Source organism: Cheilinus undulatus, linkage group 7 (genome assembly GCF_018320785.1).
Source record: "Cheilinus undulatus linkage group 7, ASM1832078v1, whole genome shotgun sequence".
NCBI classification, from domain to species: Eukaryota; Metazoa; Chordata; class Actinopteri; order Labriformes; family Labridae; genus Cheilinus; species Cheilinus undulatus.
The window spans coordinates 40,583,756-40,609,531 of NC_054871.1; the positions used below are offsets into that span (position 1 = coordinate 40,583,756).

Sequence of the window (25,776 nt, forward strand, 5' to 3'; positions counted from 1 at the left end):
AATTATCTTTAAAAAAGCTACACTTCACTGTGTGCTGTAACTACTCTGTGTTCGATTTGCTTCCTTACAATAAACACAACCACAACACCCACAGGTGCTACCTGCCTCTGCAGCAATGTCATATCACCGGTGGGATGGAAACTTCCTTTAGCATTCAGCTTTTCAGTTTCCATTTCTTACCATCAATTTTGATGCACAACATTTTTATTGTTGTTCAAGGGATTATGATGTTAGTCAGGGGATCCTGTTTTCTAAGCAAGACTATTTTTATGCTGCTGCTGCCCTTTGAATTTTTTATAATTTCTGCCAATGATTAAATTCTTCAAGTCCATGGCAATGTTTTGTCCTATTACGGTAGAAGTCTAGTTTCTTCTGTTTTATTGATTTAATTTATCAGGGATGACCAGTGTTTTAAAATACATGTCTATTTCATAGGACAAGTGCACAGGAGAAGAATAGATTCATCAAACATTGCAAGCAATGTTCTATTCATGTTCTAAATAGGGCAAATACATTGATAACATCTAGGTACTGAGAGCTACAAATTCATCTTAACAAGATTATGCAGATAGAGCATTCTTACTGCTCTAAACATGAACACATACAAACAAAAGTCCTTTGCTTCAACCCACAGTGGAGATACATCATGGTTTTTGACTGTTTAGCAGACCAGCACTAATATTTTATTTTTGTCTCTAAAGAAAATTTAGCATATTTTTCCATCAGTTCAAAGATCAATTTTTCCATATTTGACAAAAAATGTTAACATATTTTTTAAAATAGAATGATCACAGTATCAAAATTTGAAATTCTGGCATCTCCTAACTGACTAGCTGTTGTTCTCAAATGCACGGTTTCAATAATGTTGGTTTCCTCTTTTTCAGAACCATGTGGAACCCAGCAAACAGTACCGAGCAGACGGGACAGGTGGCAGCCAGGATGGAGACCACTCCGTCCCTGGGAAGTGCAAGCATTTCCGTCTCCCAGCAGCAAGCACCCAAGAAGTTCGCACCTGTGGTCGCACCCAAGCCCAAGTTCAACCCTTACAAACAGATGGGAGAAGCCCTCCACTCTGAGCCTGCAGGTAAAAACACAGGACAACATCCAGAAGCAAAAACCATCTCTCTGGACATGGACAGTCTCTTTATTTCTTCAGTACAAATGTCAGACTTGACAGAAATCAAACTTAAAACATTTTCATTTCCCCATTAAGTGAATATACAGTTCACAAAGCCACAACAACAATAGAAACACACCCACAGAATGAGTAGAGTATCCATAAACATGCATTAAATACCACTCTCTTCATTTGTCTACACCCAACTTTCATCTTTTACCAGCATAAAGTTCATCAAGTGGATCATTTAGTTCATGCAAATCAAGTTTATTCCCCAGAGACATTGTTGTCCATCTGTACTCCAGTACAGGAGAGGAAGTAACAAAAACAAACTTACTGATTTATAGAGAAATCAATTCATACATTATAAACAAAGAAGAAATAAGCACTTGTAAAACCTTTCCGGTTGTTTTCAAGTATAGTCACTGCTCCTTTCAATGGCTGTTGTTTTTTACATAATTGAATAATAAAAGTTCATTTCTCTAAAGTTAAAGTGAAGGAAGAGACTTAGAGTAATAATAGTTAACAAAGCCTCTAAAGTACAACTGAGGAGGAAATCCAGCTTTGTGGACACCACATCCTTTCTGTGTAGATCTACATACAGGGCCATAGACTGATCTTTTTACACTGTCAACACCCACATCCTGAGTTTCAGAGCGCTTCTCATTGGCACTAATTGTTGCTAGGTTGTTTAAGTTAACTTCTGCTAATAATAAGGTCTGTTTAGCTTTGTGTGTTTAATATTTCCCAAGAAAACAAAAACTATAAAGTCATCTTATTTACCTTAGAAACAAGTAAATCTAACCCTCAAATTCCACATGCTCTGTCTGCACAGCAATCTGGACACAAAGTGCACTCTGGAACAAATCCCTCCTTTTTGGTCTTTGAAGTTCCATAGCATGCACTCTGCTCTGTCAAAGCACAGACTCCTGACTGCAAATATCTTCACCACATCAACATAACATCACCAGTCAGACGGATTGAGGATTTTATATATGGCACGATGCATCCTTTCTAGAAAGCATAAATCTTTAAAATTTTCCAATGTAATTACCCATGATAGAAGCAAAAAAGTCATGAAATGAAATCAAATTGAACATAAAAATTGAAGACAAAGTAATCTGTTGTTTCATGCTTCTTCCACATGAGACTGGGCTGTTATTGTGTGATCTCATATTTCACATGTGAGCTTGTTCTCTCATGGTTTTCTGAACTCTCATCTCCACTTGCTAAGGGCTTTGCTGCACTTCAAACAGTGTTAATTTGGTTGACTTAAACTTGACTATGGGTCAAGGGTTAGGGTTTAAAGAGGAGGACAGTGGATAGGGATGAAAGAGTTGGGCCACAGGCCCAACTTGAAACCGAGTTACCTGTGTACATGGGGCGACCTAACCACTAGGCCATCTGCTCCCAGAGGTTAAACATTTAAGAGGTAAATTTAACTCCCAAAGTGTAATTTTAACTCCATTCTGAGTTAAACGGCCTTCAGTGGAGTTATTTCACAGTGCTGATAAACTAGTGTTAGTCCACCTCTGTAGAGTCAATTGATGTAAGCTCTGCCAGTGCAGATCAAGGGGGTATGTGTGGGTGGAGTTTCCCACCATGCCCTTGGGCAGGGTACTTAGGTATGTTTTATGTGTGTTTAGTTGTCTCTGGATGTCACCTGTTGTACTGTGATCCCAGCTCGGGTTCTTTTGCTCATTTTTTGGCTGGATTGTTGTTGTGATGCGAGACACATTAGCACTACTGGTGAAGTTATCCACTGAGTTAGAATGTGCACTTGAGACTTTAGGTCCCAAAAGGCGCACTGGGTGTAGTCTTCAATCAGTATGCATTGCCTTGTTTTGAGGTTGACTCTCTGTTTTATTCTTAACAGTGCAGACCCAACTTACCACAGGTTTTCAAGAGTCACTGCAGCTCTTTTAAATTGTAAAATATTTAACACTTGTAACAACTGTATGTAGGAGGGACCAGTATAGATACTGTCAAGTCAAGTCAAAACACATTGTATCTAGCTCTTCTGCCTCTCAGCTGTAGAAAACAGGGATTCCAGGTTTTGCAGAGTACATGGAACACATAAATAGGATTTAGCACCGGATTCAGACAAAAAGAATTAAACTCAGCGTTAGTTCATGCAGGACTCAGTGGTTATACACTTCGCCGTAATCAGCTGATGGCAATATGATCCAAATTATCGCCTCCCAGCTCTAACAGCCAATCACAGCTTTTTCTCTCAACACAGCAGTGTATTTAAATAGGACTTGCTTGCTTTTATAAATGCAACCACTGAAATGCTGCTGCTGGCAAAGTTTTGCCTCCTCCACCCCAGCCTCCTCCTTTATAGCATAAAGCTTGTTGCACCCTAGTTCAGATTCATGCTACTAAAGACTCATTGCTTTTGTACAAATCTGTTGTATTCAATTTGCATTGTCATAAATGTAGCTATTGTTTTCTGGCCAATGCGCTCCCTGGAAGGTCAAAGCATGCTGCTGGACTAACCCAGGGAGCCTCTTTTGAGCAGAGCCTTCTCAGCCATGTAAAACTGTAGATCTGTTGTACAACAAAATGGTAAGATGTATGGCAAGAGTGTTTCTGAGTAAAATGTTAAAAGTTTGGACTAAAATGACAATAAAAACTAGACTTAAACTATAAAGGGTTCAAATTATTAAAATAGGACTAAAACTAATGAACATTTTATCCTTAAGACTAAGGATAAAATTAACAATAGCTGTCAAAATTAACACTGCCTCAGAAACAAATTAAGTGGGTGGGGGAATGCTCCATTGCCCGCTTTTTTAGTCAGTCTTAGTGCTTACACAGTTTGCAATGCAGGCTGTCTGCAGCGCATGCTAGAAGTGCCGCCTTGGTTTGCTCAAGTGAGTGTGAACAGAGCAGATCAACCAACCTACAGAGCATCTGGTCAATTTCACATAAACACTAGGTACAGACTGCAGATAATTTAGCCCATCATAACATCAACAGAGCTTCAAAACAGAATGCAAATTAACGACAAAACTACCTCGGACAAACAAAGTACAATGCTGTTTCTATGCTCCAGTTTGCACTCTGCTTCAGACACCAAGCCCATGAGTGAAGGCATCGTCACTGGTTGGAGCAGTACTGTGGACTGAATGCTGAGTAGACAGACTATTGTGGGTTAGTTCAACAGCTTAAAATTTACTGATTTACAATCAGCACAAAAGTCAAACTTTAACTGTATTATACTTTAAATTTACAAATGAACCAAATCAATATGCTTTTGTAAAATTCATGACAAAAACATAAAAAGTACTACATATGCACCCTTTTTTACAGACAGCTGTGCTTTTAGTGTTGGTTTCTTTAGGAAGAGTCTTAAATAATCCTATTGTCCGTAAATATTTGTGTAAATATGGTTTCACCACATAACTTTGTCTAGCTGCTACACTAAATAAGATTTTAGAAGACGCTGTAAAGATAAGACAGAAACTGCATGTCTTGGTTGTTAAAGCTCTTGATGTTATCATTGACAGAGGCCATGGTGCATGTCTAATTTCTAATAAACATACAGTGTTAATACTTTGGTTTTCCATCATGTGTGCACTCAGGAAGCCCACTGTTGTCTTTATCTTTAGGTCCCCTGAGAGCTCTTTAAATTAATATACAGTAGGGTTTTAAAGACTTCCATCTGTATATTTAACTTACTTAAAAGTCTTTGTTTCATTGCACTGGCGTAATGGTCTTGAGAGTTCCATTGCAGTGATGCAAAGATGATTGAAACAGAAGTTGAAATAAGTTGAGCAAACACAGAAGAGAGGCTTTGCTCCACAGAGCAGAACTGTGGCTGTTTTACATGAAACCGAAATGACTGCACTGTGCAAAAAAAAAAAGAAAAAAAAAAACATCTTTTATAATCATCTTTGATGAGTCATATCCAGACAGAGAAAGGCTCGTGTAGAAGATGTAGTATTTAGTTACCTAAAAGCACTTTGACTGAAGACAGACTCCTGCTTAAGAAACATTCTCCAACAGAGTATGAGATATTTTTGATCTTCACATTTATACGCTTTTATTTAAGTGTCTGGAAAAAAAACACCCATGAGACTTTATGACTTACAGAAACACTGTAATAGGATTTTTCATGCAGATGAAGGGACATCACATACTGATGCTTTTCAGAATAATGTGGGAATAATGTCTTTTAAATCTTTAGGAACCACCAGTGAGAAAAAAAACAAAAAAAAAAAAAAAAACAGGCAGTATCACTTAAACACACTGTGAACAATAACTTAAGATGATAATCCCACCTTCTCTACTTACTCCCTTTTACCAACTAAGGACACTATTCAGTAACAAGGTGCAAGGTGTGTCTGCAAAACGGTAAAACACTTTTTCATTTCATGGATGAAGTTTACACAGTGAGGGAGAAAAGCTGTTAAAGGTGGCCTGCCTAGTTAATGCTGCAAACTACATGAAAGGCATTCTGGGATTGCTGACAGTGCTAAGTTGTTGATGGTGCTACGCTGAACACCGTTTATCTCTCTCAGTTTGTGAAATTCATCCATGAAACCAAAACAGTTTTTGTTGAAACAGCTCCTCAGTTTATCAGTAATAAGTAAGCACTGTAGGTTGGTGGAGCTGAGCAGCGTGTCTCCACTTGACCTGGAAATGTACCTCGTATCAGTAGACAGTGAGGCCTTCTTCAATCCTTCTTGAATCTTAGAAATGTTTAGTCAGGCTACACTGTCATTAGGGTTGGGATGTAGAGTATGATGTGTGATACTATCAGTATCAGATAAATGCTAAAATGTGTCAGCAGATAGTAGCTTTTCTGACAATACTTCCAGGCAATTTATTGAACGTGCATGTTGGCAGAAAGTACAAATAAGTCGTTCAGTGTAAATCCGAACTCAAAGAACCTATCTCAGCTTTGTTTCTAAGTTTGGTTTGACTCTTACTGTTAGAGGTACATTTACTCATGATGCAATAAAAGTGATTTCTTTGTCGTTACTTAATGTCTATAGTTGACAAAGATTGCATTTATCATTTATGGTGGAATGAAATGTTTGTCTTTTATGTCTGTTTTAAAACAGACTGCCACAAAAAGAGTGAAGAAGTAAATTCCAGAGCAGGAAAGTTTTTTTTATTGTTAATTACACCAGCTGTCTAAGGTGAAAAAAGGGGCCGCTGAAAGAGGAGGAGTGAGGCAGACAGTCTGGTGGTTGTTTTATATTTTGGGCTTCATTCAAAATGTTCAAGGATCATTGTGAGTGTGTGGAACCAAAGGCAACCACCGATACTGGACAGCATACATTTTCATGTCTGCCAATATTGTATTCAACATATTAAGCTCGCTGCCAACAGTACTGCGCAGCCCGACAGGAGATTTTGTGTTCTTTACGATGCAAAAAAAGTGTGCGTCAATACTGGTATCAGCTAATGGTGTTTCCCACAGGATTTTATTAAACAATAGCTGCGTTTCCACTACACTTAGAAATGTGCAAAATCTAAATAGCGCCGTAAAAACTAGTAATGGAAACACCTGAATTTTGAAAAAACACTCAAATATCACTCAAAAGTTTTTATGCTCTCATAAGGAGGTTTTTCAGATGTTTTTTGATATAGAAATATATTGCAGAAGTGTAATGGAAACACTTCTCCGCGTTTACACATCACAGGGCATAATGTATGGTGTCACATGACACTCCAAGACAACATGGCGTGGTACGTTTGATAAGAAGAGGAGACGGAACTTTTCTTAACATCATACTTATACCACAACAGGTTTTGAACGTCCTGCTTCCTTGCAGCGGAGTCTCGCGAGATGAGATTTTATCAGAATTGAGATTCTCATGCCCAAAACTCCCAGTGGAAACACATTCAAGAGGCTCATGCCCAAAACGCCCTTCAGTAGGCACATTCAAAGTGCAATTGTACTTAGTCAAAATTTAAGATATATCGCTTTTATTTTGTGAAAAACAGTAATGGAAACGCACCTTATGTTCAGGGCATCATTTTGAAGTTAAATACATTAATTTTGTGCACTTTGAGAGCAAACTTAAGAGGCTTTATCTATGTTTTTTTGTGCACTTTAAACAATTGTGTGCGCTTGTAATCATTAAATCGGAGATATACTGATTGTAATTTCTTTGGTGGATTCGATTTTATTTTTTTTCATCGTCCGACCTGACGGCTGTAACATTTTTTCAGATGAGATGCAGATGTTCTTTCCTTAACAAATCTGTTATTGACATCAAAAGATTACCTTTGACCTCGTCTTTAAAGGATTTTGAATGTATACTAAGTTTGCGTTCTAGAGAGCAATAATTGGTCCTTATTAACACTCTGTTCATCCCTTCTTAGAAACGTAACGAAGAATTAATAGAGATTTTTAGAGCAGCTATATTCTCCTGAAGGAATTGTGAATTATCCAACAAATAACTCAAATCAGTGACAGTTTCACTCAGTTAAAACTGAAAATCTTATACCTGATAACGTCTGTCCTTCTCGCTGCCTTAAATGTGGGTACTGAGATTATGATTTTTTTTTACATGTTTTATATACACTATAAATACTGTTATTATTTCTGGTACATTGATATGTCTGACTGAAGCTCAGTCTTCTAAATCACAAACTCACACGTTTTCTCACTTAAAATGAGAATACTACTGAAATATGTATTAAATTATTCATTTACACACTGTACAACCCCGTCTGTGCACGTGTGAGAGACAAATAGATGGTGGAAGTGCAGATGCACAAAGAACAAGTACAGGTAAAGTTCTGTGTTTTACCTGTAATTTTTCAAAACTTTGTCTCCACAGGCTCCTGTGTCGCTCAAACATACAGTGCAGAGCTCTGCAGCTGTTCACTGTGCATGTATGGGTTCACTGATGAGCAAGATTGATGCGATGTCGGCTTTATGAAAATCCCATGTTGGTGTTACTGATCTTGGTAATTAATTGGAAACTGCCTAAATTGAGGCTGGAAATATCGGATACTGTTAAAAGTCCAATGCCATGCATCTTTAGTTAGGGTTGGGTATCGTTTTGTTTTCTTTCTTAAATCGAAGCTTAATCCCCCTTTATTTCTATCGATTCTTAGCCAAATCAGGATATATCCTTACATCCCTACCCATGATCCTTAGTGCAGACTTACGCATTACAGAGAGAGCTTGGGTGACAGAACGTGCAGCCAATGGCGGAAAATATGATCAACATTTGGCGAGGGAACAGCGGCTTCCAGTAGCATTCCCTTATCCAGCAGTCTTCAATGTAACATCCCGTGTTTCTAAAGCAACGATAATCATGTCCTGTCTCATCTTGGTAGAACGCTCTCCATTACAACTATAAAAATTATGAATTTCTCTGGCTTTTATAACTGTTGAAAATATTTAAGGTAGGACTTCTACAAAATACATAACACAGATAAGTCATTATTAATTCATTTAGACATTCAGTGCAAAAATTCCACACATTGTGAATTTATTTTATGGGTACAAAAGCAGCAAAACATATTTCTTAAATATTCTTCATAGTAAGTTGTCATGTGTAAGCTCACATTCTCCCCATCAACCTTGTTTTTCATCAGCATGAATATCAGCTTCTTATTGCATATTCATAGACCTTTTGCAGACACGTGACTTCTATGAAGTTATTCACCGTAATGAGCGATAGAGGTGCCAGTATTGACACTGGGCCGCTATGCATTTCAGTCGACAACTATGCTCTGTTTTGCCATCTGGTTGGGGGTGGGGCCGGATGGGATACACTGTGCGATGTCAAATGCAAAAGGTCAACAAATTATGATGACGCACTAATCTATGCTTTTTCTGCATGACTGTAACTGACAACTATTCAGCTGTCAACTCAAATCAAAATAACCTCAGCTTATTGATGGGAAATAAGGAAGTTGTTTTGCATGAATTAACCCATTATATATATTTGATCAGTATGGGCTTAAAGGGGACATGGCACAGAGGAAGGCATCCTTAATTTTTATTTAATTACAACAAATTTCTCACTTTCTTATAACGCAGTATTCAGGAAATTATTCATGTAAAAAGTTGATATCATGGCCTCGTAATCTTAGGATCTGGTCTTGCAGAATAAACCTTTGTAATGTCCTACAAAGACTTAATTCTCTGCAACTTTATGCAGTTTTCTACCAAAACTATCTCCATAACTAAAGAGTGCACAGCTACTGTGGAGGAAGTCTTTAGTTTGGAAGTTCCTCTACAGTAAAGGTAAACCATGGCACTGAGAGCACATCATCCACCCATATATCTCCCACCTCCCCATCTGCTGTGTTTGTTGTAATGTGAGCATCACTCTGCCCTCAAACCCCCCAGAGAGCCCTCCATTTTCAAAACATGGGAAACGGTTATGAAATCCAGCAAGTGAGCAAGCGAGCGAGTGGTGAGCGCACTGTTTGGTTAAAAAACACAGCTGCCTGTTGGGGTTTGTGGTTTGAGTTGTGGACCTGTCTGCTATTCCAGATGTTAGTTTTGTTAAAAAATGTTCTTAGATTGCTTCTGTTTGAGCTCGGCCCACTGCTGAGACAGAAACAACAACATCACCAGTGATGAGTTTTAGTTCTCTGTGGTGTGTTGTGTCCAAATAATGTATTTTGGTGTAAATAAAACACTAACGCCTATTTCTGCCTCTCTGTTTTACCCGCCCACCCACAGATGCAGAGAGAGGCAGAGATAAATTGTGAGTAATTGCAGAATCCGTAATCACATTTAATCACAGATGTTAAAATTCAATTATTTTTCATTTCAAACCAGCTCTACCACTGAAAAAAATCTTGCCAGTGATAGAAAAATAAATCAAAAAGGTTAAAGTGAATGGTATAAAGGATAAATGCTTGTACTTACTATATAGACAAAAGTATTTGGCCACACCTGTGCTAATTTTTGAATTCAGGTGTTTCAATCAGACCTGTAGCCACAGGTGTATAAAATCAAGCGCCTTGCCATGCGTTTTCTGTTTGCAATCATTTGTGATCCTAACTGTGTCACTCTGAGCTCAGTGACTTCAAGCGTGGTACTGTGATGGATGCCACCTTTGCAATGACAGGATTTGTGAAATTTTATCCCTGCAGGATATTCCACAGTCAACTGCAGGTGATGTTATATGAAAGTGGAAGAGTTTAGGAGCAACAGCCAGTCAGCCATGAAAGTGAAGACCATGCCAAATCACAGAGAGGTGCATTGATACGATATTGTATCCTAAGCTACCAACGCTATGCTAATACCATAGCTTAGGTAGGCCTGTGCGATATATCGTCTTTTCTTTCGATAAATTAGAATTTTTTGTTTGGGACAAATTAAAAAATAAAAATATAGATTTTCTGAAATTCCTCCACGCTCCTCTTTCTCTCCCCCCTGGGGCTCCCGTAGTTTACACCCTCCCCCCTGTTTCACCACAGAGACGCACACACAACAGCATGGCTACGGCACAGATCCTGAGTTTCGTCGCATAAGAATTGTATATTTTCGTCAGCTGTTTGGACCTGGTTCAGGTTTGCAGCTTCAGACCATGAACAAACCACAGCACACTGCAATATTTGTTTAAAAGCTGTGGCAACTAAAGGAAGCAGCACGGCTTACCTGTGTGTAGTGTGTCTCGCTACAGAATTGACAAGACCACTACATCCCTTAAATGTGTTTAAAATCCTGACTCGCTTAATAAGTCCATGTTCAGTGCTAGAAGCGAGCTGTGGCGTTAAATGAGACAGAGATGTATGTAGAGCTGCAGCTGTAAACGCTGCACTTAGAGAAAGTTGCTGGTACCGCTGCTGCAGCTGAGTTGAACAATGATAAAAATGCTACTTCCGACAATCCCTTCACAATAAAAGTTTATAGCTGTTAATATTTATTGAGGGCTTTTATTGTGAATGCCCCCAATGGGAAATAAGGTGTAGTCAATTGCAGGGTTAGAAGTTACAGAAGTAAAACCCCAAAATATAGGAGGAGTAACACAATATTTAACATACAGAGATTAAAAAAAGAAAAAGTTTTTTTCATGTTATGCTCAGACATGAATTCTGTATGCCATCACAGGTTTCTGCAAATAATTGCAGCCTTCTGTGTTAATGTAAACTCTCCTTGCAGTAAAAAAGTGCATTCTTTGAGACCAAATTACAGCTTGCTCTTACCCTAGAGGAAAATTCAGTTGGTATTTGCTACATTTAGTTCATAAAATAAAACATGCTTTTATTTTATTTCTGTCATTTGTGTGTTTTTTAAAACAAGGATAAGGAAAAAATCGTATAAAATTGTAAATCAAAAATTTTAAAGAAAATCAGGGATTTGATTTTCAGGCCATATCGCCCAGGCCTAAGCTTAGGAGTTCCAAACTGTGGCTGGCATTAATATAAGCACAAAAACTGTGTTACAGAGCTTCATGGAATGGATTTACATGGCCGATTAGCTGCATACAAGCCTCACATCACCAAGTCCAATGCTTTGCATTGGATGGAGTGGTGGAAAGCACATGGACACTGGACAGTGGAACAGTGGAAACATGTTTTGTGGAGTGACGCTTCTTTGTTTGGCAGTCAGATGGGCGAGTCTGGGTTTGGTGGGTGCTGGGAAAACATCACCTGCCCGACTGCATTGTGCCAACTGTGAAGTTTGATGAGGGAGGGATAATGGGATGGGGCTGTTTTTCAGGGTTTGGGCTAGGCCCCTTATCTCCTGAAGGTCAGGTGAAAGTCTTGGTATGCTTCAGCATTTAAGACAATGCTATGCCTCCAACTTTGTGGCAACAATCTGGGGAAGGCCCTTTTCTATTCCAACATGACTGTGCCCAGTGCACAAAGCAAGGACTATAAAGACGTGGTTTGATGAGTTTGGTGTCAAAGAACTTGACTGGCCTGCGTAGAGCCCTGACCCCAACCCCATCGAGCACTTTTGCTCTGCAGAATGAATGGGCATGAACTCCCAAAGAAACACTCCAAGATCTTGCAGAAAGTCTTCCAAGGAGAGCTGTAATTTCTGCATTAGAGCAGCAGGGGTACAATAAATACATATTAGACAATAAAACAATACATACATAGTGAACTGTTTTTTTTTTTGGAGGGGTGAGAGTCAGCCAAGAATTTATTTATAACATGGTAACCTAATTGAACTAACACAGTTTCTTGTTGTCTGAAAAGAGGAACCTTGGATAATGATGTATTAACTCTAACTTTTGCGCAAACTCAAATTTTAAAACTGTGTTAGCCTCATATTTCAAAGAAAAAATTTAAATATAGCTTTCTGACTTCTGACCTGGTGTTTTATTACAGTGAGATGCCTGGAGCGCCTGTCCTTAGAAACTATTCCTAATTTCTTTCAGTGAGTCCTGATGGCTTTGTACAAGCGACTGAATTTAATGTTTTACATAAGGAGTAAAGAACCTTGGATATTGCTGTATTAATATTTACCTCCCTCAAAGTCACAGTTCTTTAATCCTTGTTCACCTTGTTTTTCCATAAAGAGATTTTCCTGAAAAATATTGAATGAGGACTTATTGCCACCTTCTTAAATTCCATTATTAACCGTTGTCTGGGCGTTAAGAGGATTAAAGAAACAATATGAAGAGGGTGGGGAAGCATTTGTAGATGATATAGCTGTGCTAATATCATACTTCTTAGTGTAAAATGTTTAATTCTTATGAATTCAGTCCCAAAAATGGTAGCTTTGTTAAATCTTATGACCTCAACATGCCAATAAACCCTCCTTTTTTTTAATTTTTTTTTTTTTTTATCTCTAACACTGTTTCCACTGACTGTGACAGTAATTACAGAAATCATGTCATGCTTGGAATATTTCCTTTTTGTAAGGTTTAGCTGAGGTCAACTTGTCTGCTGATTGAAATGTAAAATAGTAATTATAAAATGTTTTAAAGTCCTTGTATTCTGGTATTGTTCATGTCTTACAGGTTACACAGCTGAAAACTGAAGTAGTAAAATGTTCAGACTTGAACACTGCAGCAATATTATTTTTAAATCAAATCTTAATAAAGACACTTATGACTGCTTGTTGTCAACACTATGAACGAGCACATATGTAAAGCTGTCATCAGACATCTCCACTTGTCAAAAGATAAGACGTCTTTATGAGCAGATTATCTGGGTCTCACTGTATTTATTTATTTAATATCTTTTATATCAAATGTGGGGAGCGTCTGATGTAAAATTGAGGATTAGCATAAAAATTAGGGGCGAGTCAGTTTGGCACCGTGCCTCGCTGTCCCTTTGTCTGGAGGAGGCCAGCAGCAGGGCTGCACTTAGCGGTCCGAGGACGTGTTTATTGTGCGGACAAAAGAGCCAGAGCAGACGGGGCGGTGCACAATCAAAGAGGTCTGAACTCTGATTTTCTTTTAACTTGTTCTGATTAAAGCCCCAGCAGGAGGAAGTCAAAGACATATAGGACTCAGACAGTGACCCCTCACTATGAGATCTTTACAACAGATCAGACTTCAGGCTTTAAGTTGATCTCTTACGGTACATGTACTGTAGGAAAGCCAGCATGATTACTTTATGAACATGGATGTTAACATGTAGAGCAGCTGGTGGTCCAGTTCTCTTAAGCAGGTTCTTTGCTGCTACAGTAGAACTTAAAGATTTGTTCAGCACTTTGTTAGTTTTGGGGATTTAAAAGGTCCCAGATATGTAAAGAATAGTTGGAAAAAATGGGACAACAAGAACAATTTTATTAATTACTTCCAGTTAAGAAAGTGTTTACTTAGTAATAATGTATTAATTATCAACTAATTACTTGTGAAATTGTGGCATTTGTCTGGTAATAAGGTGGAAATCTGGAAAAAGTATTAGAAATTTATTCAGGAAGGACTCACTTCAATTTTATGGTAACAAAAAAATACCAGGGAATTATCAAGCATAAAGAAAATTATCTTCTTATTTCTATCTAGGATTAGGGTTAGGATAAAATACCACCTAAATAACAGAATTGCACCATTATTTCAAAGGTTAGGCTTAGGGTTAGAGGTTGAAGGTTAGGGTAAACAGCAGTATTACAAGGGTAAGAGGGTAAGGTGTTAGGGTAAAATACTACCTAATTTCCAGAGAATTGCCACAATAATACAAAGGTTTAGGGTTTGAGGGTTAGGCTTAGGGTTAAATATCACCTATTTACCAGAGAACTGCTGCAATAATACAAAGGTTAGGGTAAGGGTTATCACCTATTTACCAGAGAATTAGTGCAATATTACAAGGGTTAGGGTTAAATTTAGAGGGTTAGTGCTAAATATCACCTATTTACCCAAGAATTGCTGCAATATTACAAGGGTTAAGGTTAGATTTAGAGGGTTAGGGCTAAATATCAACTATTTACCAGAGAATTGCTGCACTATTACAAGAGTTAGGTTTAGATTTAGAGGGTTAGGGGTAAATATCAACTATTTTGAGAGAATTGCTGTCCTATTACAAGGGTAAGGGTTAGATTTAGAGGGTTAGGGTTAAATATCACCTATTTACCAGAGAAATGCTGAAAAATTACTAGGGTAAGGGTTAGATTTAGAGGGTTAGGGCTAAATATCACCTATTTACCCGAGTATTGCTGCAATATTACAAGGGTTAGGGTTAGATTTAGAGGGTTAGTGCTAAATATCACCTATTTACCAGAGAATTGCTGCAATATTACAAGGGTTAGGGTTAGGGTTAGAGGGTTAGTGCTAAGTATCTCTTATTTACCAAAAAATTGCTGCAATGATACATCATTACCTAGTAAAACTTACAGAATATTACCAAGTTATTTCAAAGTAAAATGCTTTCTTATCACTGGGTAAATATCACCTTTTGCTAAAAAAAAACAACATAATTACCACTTATTACTATAAAATTATTAATAAATGAGGGCGTAGTAAAATAAAATAACGACAAAAATTTCTACGTACTTTTCCCTACCCTTTACAAGAAGGTGATTTTTCCCACAGGTTAAACATTTTACCTGGCATGAAGGTGATCTATTTAGTCCTGCAGACAAAGGGGGACAACTCTTGAGGAGTCTTGTACTGGGCTAAGAGGATAGCTGTGCCTCTTTAACAGATTTTCTCCCTCATTTTGTCACAAATGTGCTTTTAATGAAAGTAGTTTTTTACTTTGAACCAAATTAACCTTTTTGGATAAGCAAATGTGTCATTCTGAAAAAGCCGAAACAGCTCTTTTTATGTGAGTCACAGGAGCTGGCTTCTGGCTTCCATTTTTGTCATTACTGGACCCACATCTAAAAAGCTGAGTAGCAAATGAGTTGTTTTGTGACCTAAAAGACAAAAGTTTGTTTTGAATTTTCTTTATTTGAACAGTTGGCATTTCCAAAACTTTGGCATTTTGATAGCACTTGCAGAAATCACTTCCTGCCTCCAATCGAGAGGTTTTCACTGTAAACCTAACGCCGGCACAGAGGTACTGTATGATAAAATCTTAAACTGATTATCATTTATAAAACTTCAAGACTTTTTGTTTGATTAAACCAACAGCAGCTCTACAACTCATTGTGGGAGAGATGGACCAAATATTGTGAATAAGTGCGCGAGGTCATGCAATCCAGTGCAATAGTTCTGCAACAACAATAAGGTTTTTGAAGCATGTGAGATTCAGTTTTGTGAAAACAATGACAGCAATCTGTCTTTTGCTTCATACTTCTATATTTCAAAAACATTAAAAAACCTTCATGTTCAGATATTGTCAGATGTAGTACATAACCGCATCTGCCAGCTTTCTCTTTTGACTGTCTTTGAGGTGAGATTTAAAATGAAAAAAAGGATGTTTTGTACACGTGCGATTACATCAAGAGCAGCTGTCTTTATAAATCAACAGATACAGATGATGAGTTCAGGTCTGCTCACAGTGAGGGATTTCTCTATTTCATCTACACGTGAGAATGTGGGTTGAACATGACGTTGAGGACAAAGGTCATCTTCATGCAACTGACTGGAAATGCAGTTTCTATTGAGTCTGATGAGTCATATTTGTTTGATTTCATGCCTTTTGATTTAGTATTAGCTTTTTAAACGAATGTACATGACTTACTAATCCACACTTTGGAATTTCTTGAAGTCTTTATTGTTTCATTTACTCCTTTTTTAAATGATTCATAAAACAGCTTCAAATATTTGTTTGGATTGATTTTAGTCGAGTGATGAAATGGGGATTTTTTTACCATATGAAGTTAACATAAACATCCAAAGAGCGTCTGGCTTTGATGAAATGGTTCACATTGGAATGAGTCACCACAGCAGTATCAATATTCTAATATAAAATGTTTAAAAACTAAAGCATCATTTGTTGAAATAAAACCAAAAGCACTTGACTAAACACTGAAGTAAGCCAGGGTTTCATTGCTCACATCTGGCTGCTGATTATGAAAGTGAACAAGGTTTTTGTTGTGAGATAATCACATTGAAAGTTCCAAACATCCGAGAAGTGCTGTTTTCTTTACAAACTTTTCACACTGAAGTTACCAGAAACGTGCTAATTGTTTGCTCAGAGCAGTTCAAAAGTGTCGAACATGTGCATAAAGTGTTTTTTTTATCCTTCCCTGCTTGACTGGCCAGAAGCAAACTGACTACCGGTTGTTATGTCAGAGTCCCTCATGGGTGTCACCAGGAGAATTTACAGGAAATGTAGCAGCGAGCGTGTCAGTGTCCCCATAGAAACCACAGGCTCCTGCTCTGAGCGTACACAAAGGCCACTTTTATCTAAGTAGAGCACATACCTCCACTTCACTTGTTGTATTTTGTTTGCAGTTTATGCAAAGTCTACATCAGTGAACTCTCCGCTTTGTTTCTTCTCTGCTTCAAAGTTTTTCCTCTTTGTTCTCACGATGTTTTTTTTTTTTTTTTTTTAAACGTTTTGTTAAAGATATAATCTGATGCTTTTCACTTCTCTAAATCTTACCACTGTCCTTAAAGGGTCAGAGCATTATGAAAATATTTTTCTTCACATCCTGTCTGGTATTTCAAAGTACTGTCCGTGTAGTGAACGGAAGTTTAAATGCTGAGTTAGGTTTTGATAAATGTTTGTTATAAAAGGATCTTCCTCTTTTTAAAACCATCAACACAAAGTTGCTCACATTTTTTATAAATTATACATATTTTTTTGTGAACCCTTTAACAGAAATGTTCAGCTTTGATTTAAAACAAGTTTCCATGAAGGAAACTTTAATATAAGTCTTCGAGGTTATTAACACATGGTGTATAAATATGACTGCTATGATTCAGGATTTCATTTGTTTGTCATGCTGCTTTCACAGCCTTCAGTAGTGTTACAGAGCTGAACTAGTTCAAATTTATAAAGGGCTTTATTGGCATGGATGGTAACAACCGTTGTTGCCAAAGCAAAATTAATCAAAACAATCAACAAGAAGTATTTCAAAGTATGCAATAGTTATTTAAGAAATTAATATGAACATATGCATACGATCACATGCATATTTAAGATAGATTCAATGAAATAAATAGATTTGGATTTTTTTTTAATGCTGTGCAATAATATGAAACAATAATATAGATATGTAAAAATAATTAAAAAACCTCCAATGAAAATAATATCAGTTTAGAAAAAAAAAATCAGTTTAGATTAAAGAATAAGTAGAGTGGCAGCATATATATATATATATATATATATATATATATATATATATATATATATATATGAAAAATCCTGGTTAAAGTTAGTACCTGTAAATCTGATTTTACCCCCCCTTTGAAATCTCTGTCACCATCTGGGGTCCCACTTACTTGCGATAGGTCATGATAGCTCAAGCTCCATCGTAAAATCCCTCACCCCATTTTGGCCCCACTTGGTATTTCCAGGTTGATTTTTTCTTTCTTTCTTTATTCGGATTAGCGCTAGCACTAGCATCAGCTGTTCTTCCTGGGGTCCAGTACACATAAGGTCATACACACCTACACACAATACAACATAATCAAACAAACAAACATAATCAACACACAAAAGAGCTCCTCTCACCATGATTAAAAGCCCTTGCTGTTAATTGATTAAAAGAGATAATCAAGTTAATCACACTACTATGCTGTAATTAATCATGATTAGTCACACTCTGAAAATACTACCACTTACTTGCATTTTGGTTTGAGATAAAAGAAGTACAAGTATGGTGTTTGAATAAAGACATATAAAACAAACTATAGTTTTTTTTACTTTAACATCTCAGCTTAGTTATAATTGTTTGTAAATTGCAATATCTAAATTCAGTGAGCAATAATATTTAGAAACTGATCAGCAGCAGACAAACATTAAATAACTTCTGCTGTAAAGTGAATGATTAAGTGTGCTGTTAGCCTGAGACAGTTATGGTTGCTGACTGATGTCCAATCGTCTCCCGTCAGTGCAATAAATGTTGCTTGGTTGAGCTGCTCCTCTTTTGTTGCCTTGTCACTGCCGTACAGTTCATGGGTTCTTGGGACGGCAGTTCTCCTTGTAGGTGTTTGGTAGGATGAGCCACCTGGGGGATCCATGATGATGGTCTGCAGTCTTTGGCGACCTCCAGCCCCAGGCACGTAAACATCCATGCTGGAGGACTACGAGAGGAAGTTGTGATCAAATTTGATCATGTGATTAATTTGCCTTAAATTTCAAAACACATTAAGGTTTAGAGATGAATCATTAGCATGAATGTGTTAGCATTAACAGCCTTAATAATATAGATATGGAAAAATCAACTGAACCCCACCATAAAAACAACCCTACTAAAAATATACTAATTTATCACATATATATATATTTTTTTAAATCAAGTAATTGCAAATATTGAGCAGCATGTTGCTGAATTTTTGCACTGCAATTTAAATGCCTACTTTTACACACACAAATACAAACATAACTGTATGTTAATGTAACCAGCTGGAATTTGAAGAGCTGATAGTCTGAAAATGAATGATGAGGGTCGTGAAAAAGGTCTGAAAAATCATTGAATTTAATGTCCGATTTTCAGTGTGCAAGTACAAGCTGACCAAGCTGAATGTCGGTTTTAGCTTATATATTACTGAAATGAAATGAGTGGTCTAACTCTTCTTATTTTATAGGTATTTAAAGACATCTCTGTCTCTCCACCTAACAAGCCCATTGGAAGTGCTCTCCATCACATTTCTTAGGACAGCTCATAAATTATATTAAGTATCCATTAAATGGTAATTATGGTTAAATGTCACGTTCAAATTTGCACTGTTGAAGTCTCCTAGTTAGCACTGGAACACCCTCATAAGTATGTCATTTCAAACTGTCATGGAGCCACATGACGTAGGTTTAAAGATGATGTACGGCCAGTCTCCTCACATACCCTCTGACACGTGTTGTAAAGAAGAACTGAGTGTACGTTTACAGTAGATTCTCAGACTGGCAGAGGCTGCTTGGAAAGGTTTGTGTTATGAAAGTGTTGTGGAGTTTTCGCAGCAGTGACTGACTGTCTGCTGCCGTGACATTTGACTGGCTTCATTTACTCTCTCTCCCATTTGTTTAGAAGAAACGACAGCAGTGCTCTCCTCTCGTCCCCGCCTTTGATGAATCACACTTTCACTCATCAGCAAACCTCGCTAACATCACTCTAATTCTTTAATGCCTTCACTGCTTCAACTTAAAGTAAAAAAGACCAACTGTGACTTCAGACGTTTCACCTTTTTACTGAATTTGTTTCTCTGCTTTAACGCAAAACCATAATCCGCCTTTTGTTCCTGATCTGGATTTCTCCTTCCATGTGAATTCTTTTTCAGTAGCCACTTTTGGTCTGCTCCTTCACACTTAGAAGTCAATCTCCAAAGACCTCAAATCCCTTTTCTGCATCTCTAAAACCAAATGAAGTCATAAATCAGTCTTCTATACATATCATGCTAATTAAGAGCAGGGCTCAGCAGCTCGTCTCCAGCGGAAGAAGGAATAAAACAGCCCATAATTATGTCAAAACAATGTGCACAGACCTCCGTCCCAGCACATTTGGCACAAGGCCTGTTGAAATAAAACAGTCAGGATCACACCCAGGACTCCGACTCTTTCTCAGGAAAGGATCAAAGATTTTGAATAAAGTAAAGCAACTTCTCCGAATTAGTTTCCTCTTTGAATATGGACTTCTTAAAGTCTGCATAGAAATAAAAGCAGAGGAAGTTCAGTTTTAAGGGTACAGATGCACTGCTTTAGAAGTAGATGTAGTATAAGAGCTGTCACAGGGGCATCTCTAAAGTTTTAGGGTCCCATGAAAAGATATCACATGATCCAAATCCTGCAGTTTCAAGGGTTGCAAAATGCTCGTCTTTATAATCAAGATCAATTCCTGGATTATGATAATCATGAATAATCACATTTTTAAAAACATTTTTTAAATTATTTTGCATTTCAAAATAAAGTTTTATGTCCACATTTACAGTGTGGAGCGATTCTTGTCAGTTTTTTGACTTGTGATCCAACTGACGTCAAAAAGATATATTTTATGATCTTTATTTAAAAGGGTGCTGCATTGCTACACCAGTGTGGTTCGAAATCATGACTTAGAGGTAGCAGACAACTTTAAAGTGCCTATTCAGTGAAATATACTTTTAAACACAGCTATACATTAGGAGATATGCAGGAGTGCATGCACAAATGACTCAATTATGTCCAGTGGTTAATGTGACAGCATTCACAGTTTTCAGGAGGTAATGTTTAGTTGCTTTACTTGTATAAGCAACCCAGTTATGGTTTGATTTTCTCAACAATCTTTCCATTGTCAGGATTTTACTTTGTACTGTCTTAAATGAAGGGTAATTTACTTCCTGTCTGGTTAACAACCTGCTTTTATTTTCAAGGACATAATAATAATTTCTGGTGATTGGAAGTAAGAACATAGCTTTACCATGGAAAAAAAAGAACTTGCTATGGATTGGAAAACAATGAAAACTGCCTGAGAGAATGGCTAAAAAGTGAAATGCTTGATGTCACAAGGTACAGATTAACTCTGGCTTGTCCAACAAGCTGTCTGAGTACACAGTCAATACACAGGTGAGTACAGAGTACTTTTGAAATCTCAGTGTTAAACATTTCAGAGGAGATTTTAACTCCCAACTGTTACTGAGTTAAATGTACCACACTTGAAGTTATTAGGGGTGGGAATCACTAGTGGCCTCACGATACGATATTATAATGATACTTGGGTAACGATTCGATATTATTGTGATTTTAAACATTTTGCAGTACAGTGAATATTGGGATACTATATATTGTGATATATTGCGATCTGTACCATATTTGCAGCTGTTTAGCTGATTTAGCAGTAGTCCTGCCCTCATGTTTATTGTAATTCTGCAGTATTTTATTTTTATGTAGCACTTCTTGCAAACCTCACGTGTCATGTCCGTGGCATTCGTGCTCTGCTTGCATTCCCAATGTCCTTCTCCTGGTGCCGCCATGTACAGTGCTTAACAAATTTATTAGACCACCTGTCATATTTGTCTCAGAGACCATCCTGCATCATGAAGTGCTTTAGTGTGGATGGACTCTTTCATTTTTAATGATCTCTTGATGTTTTACCATTTTGAACAGGAATGAGGGATTTCAAACTGAATTTACCCAAATTTGAGCCAGCTCACTGGGCTTCTCTGAGAAGTCAGAAATGAATCAAGCATAACATTCAAGCACTAAAACTCATTTTTCTCTTCAGGAATGCAAGTAAATATTTATAATTTGACATATTAATCAAGAAATATTAATGTGATTTACTATTTTTTCAGTTTTTTTGTAAATCAGTAAATTTGGAAATTCATAGATAACAATAATAATTATGTTTTAGCATTAAAAATATCATTTGGGTTATAGATTTTCTACATATTGGTATATTAACCATTGCAGAAACATAAAAAATGATTTTGGTAATTACCAATGCTGTTAATTTAGGGCAGCTGTGGCATAAACCTGACTTTGGTTAGGGTTAGGGTGGTCTAATACATTTGTAAAGCACTGTATGTTAAACTAACTTTCTCCTGCTGTATGACCGTCACCTCTGCTGACCTCACTGGACAGACAATTTATTGCTGCATTTATCACTGCACTACTCCATCCTTCCAAGAATACTGTGTTTTACCACAAATCTTCTACTGGAGATAACAGTCAATAAATACTTAAAATTAACACCCAAAGTAAAAGAAAATGACACATTGTTGTGTTTAAATTACAATGTGTAAAAAGATGTGTTAAAAATGAATACTGTAAAAGAGCTTAAATATCAACACTATCCAAAATGGAAATTTAACCTGTGAAAATTATTTCAGTTACTTTATATAGCCTCAGAGACGCTGTTAAACTAAACACTATGGGATTTGAATTAACACTGATGATTAAGGAACTTTAGGAAGACGCACAGGTGAGTGTATCCAAGTGCCCTGCTAACTTAACAAGGTAGCACCCAAATGGACAAGATAACACATGATAAATGTCATTGGAAATATAGAATGCATTCATTTGATTTACTTTAAAGCTATAAAATATGGTCGTCCAAATGTCCGTGTTCATTCCTTTTTAATTCCACGCTTTTTAAAGAGAAACTCTTAACTCTAAAGGCAGACACAGTCCATTTGAAAGTATATCGTTTCATTATTTAATGATTTAATTATAAATTAGGACACGTTTCGCAGAGACTATGACAAAGCTTCAATAAAGTTGCATAAAAGTAAAAAAGAGTGAAATATATGTTGTGCATTTTGTGGATTTGAATCCTTTCCACGCATATTGAAAGTGTTCCTGTTATTCTTCAGTTATAGTGTGTAAAGCCAATAACATCTTTGTATTTTATATTTGGAGCACTGGGTACAACTGTGAATGTGTAGTTTCTTTGAAAAACTATTCAATTCTTTACAATGTATTAACTGTAGAATTTGCAGCCTAATCCCGGTAACCTGTCTACATTGTATCAATATGTTTGTAATATTTTGGAACCTGCAGTTTGTTGTTATTCAAAACGTTTTTCAACTGAAATTGGCTGCCTAAGACATTAAATTTTGTTGCTATAGAATTTGACATTTGTTTCAAAGTCTAAATCCTGACTTTGTATTTCACCCTCAAAGTCTCAAAAAATTTAAAGCAAATGATTTTTGACAACATTTAAACCACATTTAAGCATCCATAAAGAGACTGTGAGATTTGACTTTGTTTTTAGAGTTGCAGATCATACTCATTTTATTCTGCCATTTTTCCCTTTCCTTTTTCTTTGACAGAGAGAAAAAAAGCAAGAAAATCTGTGTCTTAATTTTAGTCTAAATAAAGGCATCTTTCTCCAGTGTGGCTCTGTCGGCCCTGCATTCCCCCCACTACAGCGAACATGCACAGACCCAGGCTCTCCTCCCTCCCCTCCTCTTATTTTGGCTCACGCTGCATGTGTGAACGCTAACAGACACCAGCAACTCAAGCTTTCAGCAGTAAATCAAGTTCAGATTTATGTTCTGTGCAGGAAAATATGTGATTTTTTTATAGTGATGGGAAATTACTCTTCCCTCCCAGAGTTTCTTTAGTTTCCTCTCGTCTGCTCTCACTTAAGCAAACACTTTTCCTTCACTTAAATATTGAATGCATTATGGGAAAAAAAGACAATTGTGGGGCTTTGTCCTAAGTCCCTAAAGACCAGATGGCCGACGCTAACCCACGTGTAACTCTGATAATAGTGTACATATGTAAATCTGTAAACATATGTTCAACCTTCAGCCCCCACAGAAGGTACTAATCCGTACCGCAGAGCAGAACTACTTAAAAAAGACTCATCTGCAACCTGCAGAGGGGTTTTTTCTCTGACAAAAATACAGCTCTCTATGCTGGTATTTCTCTTTTTTTAATTAGACTGCAACAAAATGCACAGATTTAAGAAAATCCTGAAGTTTCAAGTAGAGTTGTCATGATACCAGACACTTAAATTTCATTTTGATTCCACTGGATTTCAAACACTATCAGTATCACAAAAACAAATAGTCCAATGTTGTTTACGTTCTTCATTTAATTTCCCAGGATGTTTCAGGCACACTCCTGCACAGTGTCTGAACTGTGCCAAAAACATTGGTAAAGTTTTGTTACTACAGTGTAGCCAGACAGTGGGAAGGAGTTTGCCTGCAGTTTTTGAGGGATTCTTTCCTCTTCTAACACTTCTGACACCTCTGTATGATATCAGTTATCTTACTGCTATAATAGGAGAGCTCTGTCTGGATGTCTCAATTTGCTAACCTCCCTGTTGCTCCAGTTGTCATTCAAACCTCTCAGAGGGTTTCTTGGGTATACTGGTTTGAGACTGGAACCATAAAAACTTCATTATTATGTCTAGATTTTGTATAAAACTCAAAGATTATTGGTTTTCACGTCCCCATCCACCATATGGCTGATGTGCTGATATACAGTCAGCATGTTGCATCACTTCCTCTTTGTCAGGTTTGTTGTTTTTTTAATGATGTTGAACAAACTCCTGTTCAGTTTTTTAGTCTTTGTACTTCAAATCAAAACTGCGTGTGCTTGCTCATACGTATAGTTAAGAACACACACCCTTGTGGTTTAGCTGCTTTTCTCTTAGCCTCCCTTCCTGTTTTTAACACAACTTGATTGTCCACATGGAGATGAAAACGTTATATTTCCGATTCGTTTTGAAAATGTTTTCTGTAAATACGAGGTCGTTTCAGGAAATGTCCGCGTAAGCACGGAACCACTGAAAACAGCTGAAAACGCTGTAGTATATATGCCAAACCTGTAAGTGGCACTGTAGTGCTGCCACAGAAATGCACCAAAAGAGAGAAGAAGATCACAGAAAACTGCCGCAAACTTTGCCCTTCTGGTTGTCCTCAGCGTTGGCTTTAAGAACATCTGGTGTATGTTGTTCACTGTGGTGATAAAGGAGCATCAGATTTTGCTGTGAAAGCCATAATAAGCTCAAGAACACAACCCTGTAATCCGCCATTGTTGTTTTGGTTTGACATGCACATGCGGCGTAAGTGTGCTACGCTATGTGTGACGTAATCGTTTCAAGAAAGATGCATTTACAGATTTGTTCACCCTGGGACCCAGTTTCAATAAAGTCGCATTTATGGCCTCCCTAAAAGCAGTTTCAGTGTGGATGAAACGCACATACGACAAAAAATGTTTGCGTATACTCCTGAATTCATCTCCGTGTGGACGGGGCCTTTGCCTGAGCTGCTCTGCCTCTCCTCGGTGTGTGTCCCCATCCTACTATCCAGGTAATGGTAAGTGTCCTTATACAGATAAGGATAGCCTGAGGCTGGGAAAGAAGCAGCAAAAGACCAGAGCAGAAGAGGCATCAGTGACAACACAATGACACTGATTAAGTCAGAAGCAGAATGAAGGAGGAGCTGGGCTGGAGGAGGGTTGCAAGAGCAGCTTCCAGAGAGAGTGGCAGAACATAACCAGGTATGAGCAGTTTAAATAAGGCATCTGAGAGTGATTAGCCAATAGCGTGCTTAGAGCTAATGGTATAAGCTCAATTTGTGAGCGCTACCAGTTCTAAAGTTGCTTGCTGTAAACAAAGGTCCTAAATAATTAACGCAGGTGACATAAGGTTAAAGTATAACATGTTTATGGGCAGCTCAGAAAAATGACTTTTCGGGAAAGGTAAATTAAACACCAATTTAATGTGTTCAGACTTAACTTCAGGAAAAGGAAGTTTAGAATTGGCAAGAAACTTTAATAATTACATTTTG

General features: G+C 37.3%; 1 protein-coding gene across 4 annotated transcripts in view; it reads left to right on the forward strand.

The window, feature by feature from the left end:
* Positions 1-25,776, forward strand: part of LOC121512653 (LIM domain containing preferred translocation partner in lipoma) — a 340,478-nt gene that overhangs the window by 100,641 nt on the left and 214,061 nt on the right. For all 4 annotated transcript variants that reach the window (XM_041792030.1, XM_041792029.1, XM_041792032.1 and 1 more), the window contains one exon: positions 885-1,084. In XM_041792030.1, the coding sequence (XP_041647964.1) occupies positions 889-1,084 (196 nt within the window). In that variant the 5' untranslated portion in view covers positions 885-888. The remainder of the gene's footprint in view (positions 1-884; positions 1,085-25,776) is intronic.